We start from the raw sequence: 2,743 nt of genomic DNA, 5'->3' as shown, positions 1-2,743 counted from the left end.
CTATTTCAGGGTGTGCTTTCAACCCAAGTCATGGCATGTACTAAATTTACATTTTGTCTTGTAATTATGTACCAAGGAGGAGACTAGTTTTCTTTTGGTATTCACACGTTTAAAATTCGTGTATAATATGAACCTGCAATGGTGCTGAATGGAAAATATAATTTCATTAGGAGGTTGCTTCAACATTTTGATTATTCAAGAAGGGTGCTACCATATTAAATTGATACTCTGATATTGTATTTCTTTCAGGGATGTTATGAAGTGCATTGTTCAGAAGAAGAAAAAATGTCGCAGTTTTAAACCTTTTTCGCATGTGCCTATTTCAGCCCCTAAATTATTGTGAATATCTTTTGATATAAATTAGCTTTTGTTTCGTAAGTGGCATCCTCCCAAAAAGTGTTGCTACAAGTTTTGGTTTCAGAGCCTAGGTTTGTGATTCTTGGACTTTTGTTGTGACTTGTTCCTTTTTAACATGTTTTGTTGCGTGTATTGTGCATATGCATCATGTACCTATCCCTAATGCAATGTGATCTTCCCTTATGTAGGAATAAAGTTATGGCCTCTTCTTCCTCTAACAGACCCATGGAAGCCGCTCGTGAGGGTTTAAATAAATCTAATGCCCAACCTTACTTACAAGAAGGGATTGGAGAATTTTTTTCTAATTCTAATTTTCCTCGTACTAGTGGATCTGAAGTGGAAATAATCAGGGTGCAAGAGTTGAGCCACATCCTCAAATGAGTCATAGTACTCCTGTTGTTGATCTACCTTTTTAACAAATGGCTGATTTATTTCATCACATGGCTAGAAGAATGCCCAACCCTAATGAAATGAACTTTGAGAAAATGAGAAAAATGGGCGGAGTTGAGTTTGAAGGCACTGTTGATCCTACGGATGCCAAGCAATGGTTGGAGCGCATAGAAAGCGTATTTGAGCAATTAGAGTGTTTAGACACTGCCAAATTTAAGTATGGTGTCTCACTGTTACAAAATGATGCCTATGATTGGTGGGTAAGTGTACCGAATGCCAAGGCAAAACCTTCTATTCTTACTTGGAATGATTTTGTGAAAGAATTTCGTATGAAGTATGTCCCACCTGCTTATCATGATGCAAAGAAAAAGGAGTTTCTGAATTTAGAACAAGAGGGTATGTCTATTGCTGAATAACAACAGAAGTTTCTCAGGCTTTCTCGTTATGCTGGTGGTATTATTAATAACGAAAAAGATAAGTGCAGGCGATTTGAAGACGGTTTGAATAATTCCATCAGAAAATTTGTGGCGGTCCAACAACATGAGGACTTTTGTAAATTAGTTTCAGCTGCTCTTACTTTGGAAAGGATCGACAAGGAACAAGCTAGTAGAAATGAAAACAAGTTCAGAAAAGCTGATGTAGATTTAGGAGGTCCATCTAAAAGGGGAAGGTTTGACAATTCCAAAGCTGGTAGTGTTCACAAGTCAGCCCGGCATAAGCAAAATAGATCAAATTTCTCTACTGCTTCCACTCCAAGCTATGGCCAAGGCAAGACTCGTGTACCCGCTAGTGCACAATGTGGAAAGAATCACTATGGTACTTGCCGAAGAGCTTCTGGTGCTTGTTTTAATTATGGAAGCTTCGATCATAAAGTGCAGGATTTTCCTAACCCTAACCCTACTTCTTCTTCGCGTACGGAAGGCTCAGTTCAGAAACCTATTACCAATCCTTCTCAAGGGAATAGAGGTGTAAGATCTAGAAACAGACAAGCAACAAGTGCCGGTGGAGCCAATCAAGCTAGTGGGTCAAGAGCTATAGCATGAGCTTATGCTATGAGACAGAGGGATAAACAAGATGGGGCAGACGTGGTTGTGGGTAAATTTCACTTATTTGGCTTATGTGTTGTTACATTATTTGATCCTGGTTCTACACATTCCTATGTTTGCTCATCAATGGTTTTTCCTAAAAATGTGAAATCTGTGAGACTTGATTATGGTGTGCTTGTCCAAAGTCCTTTGGGTCAAAAGGTTATTTGTAATCAAATCTATCGGGGTTGTCCCTTTGTGATTCAAAATCTAGTCTTCCCTGTTGATTTGATTGGAATGCCTTTCCAAAACTATGATGTCATCATCAGTATGGATTGGCTTCATAGATACCATGCAGTAGTGGATTGTAGGTCAAAACGTGTGACACTTAGAGTTCCTTCATTTTCACACATGATTGTTCTAGGTGAAAGATCATTGACATCTAATATTATCTCTACAGTTGTGGCAAGAAAGATGGTTAGTCAGGGTTGTGAAGCTTATCTTGCTCATATATTTGATACACACCTGGAAAGTCCAAGCTGTTATATCCCGTATTTTCACATATTCGAAAATTTTGGAATAATTGTGACTTATAAGGAATAAGGCCATATTTTGATTCTATTTGATACATGTTGTTGCTTATGAGAAGTGTGGACGCGGAAGCGTCGGGGAAGGCTAAGGGAAAAATTGGAATTTTGGAAATTAGTTTCGGGAATTACAAAACAAGAATGATAACCAATTGGGCTAAAAAAAATGAAGAGAAAATTAAAGCCCAAAAGAGAGGGGTGGCCGGCCATCTTATGGCCAAGCCCACAAGTTAATAAATTTTCCATGTGCCAAATTAATATAAGGATCATCATCCTTAGAAACTTCAAGAAAAATAAGACAAGGAGAAAAACAAAAGCAAGAAGAGCAAAAATGAAGGCCATTCGGCCATAGCTCCAATTTTTGCCCCTTTGAAATCTTCTCCC

General features: G+C 38.2%; 2 protein-coding genes across 2 annotated transcripts; both read left to right on the top strand.

Annotated features, from left to right (window-relative positions):
- Positions 1-776: 776 nt before the first annotated feature.
- LOC132043000 (uncharacterized) lies at positions 777-1,790 on the top strand. The gene is made up of 2 exons (XM_059433498.1): positions 777-1,081; positions 1,181-1,790. Exons 1-2 carry the CDS (start codon positions 777-779, stop codon positions 1,788-1,790), a joined length of 915 nt encoding a protein of 304 aa, XP_059289481.1.
- A 9-nt stretch (positions 1,791-1,799) lies between these two features.
- Positions 1,800-2,249, top strand: LOC132043001 (uncharacterized; the record flags this gene model as incomplete). Its single annotated transcript, XM_059433499.1, has 1 exon — positions 1,800-2,249. A coding segment is annotated over exon 1 (450 nt), but the record flags the coding sequence as incomplete, so codon positions are not given.
- Positions 2,250-2,743: the final 494 nt, after the last annotated feature.

The sequence above is a fragment of the Lycium ferocissimum genome, unplaced genomic scaffold (genome assembly GCF_029784015.1).
Source record: "Lycium ferocissimum isolate CSIRO_LF1 unplaced genomic scaffold, AGI_CSIRO_Lferr_CH_V1 ctg19739, whole genome shotgun sequence".
Classification (NCBI taxonomy): domain Eukaryota; kingdom Viridiplantae; phylum Streptophyta; class Magnoliopsida; order Solanales; family Solanaceae; genus Lycium; species Lycium ferocissimum.
This window is presented reverse-complemented; position numbering and strand designations above follow the sequence as displayed.

What these genes read in the sequence shown, in the direction of transcription:
- LOC132043000 (XM_059433498.1), top strand. Translation starts at nt 777, where the DNA reads ATGGCTGATTTATTTCATCACATGGCTAGAAGAATGCCCAACCCTAAT. An exon ending in GTGAAAGAATTTCGTATGAA is followed by an intron (nt 1,082 to 1,180) that starts GTATGTCCCACC and finishes GAAGTTTCTCAG; the next exon opens with GCTTTCTCGTTATGCTGGTG.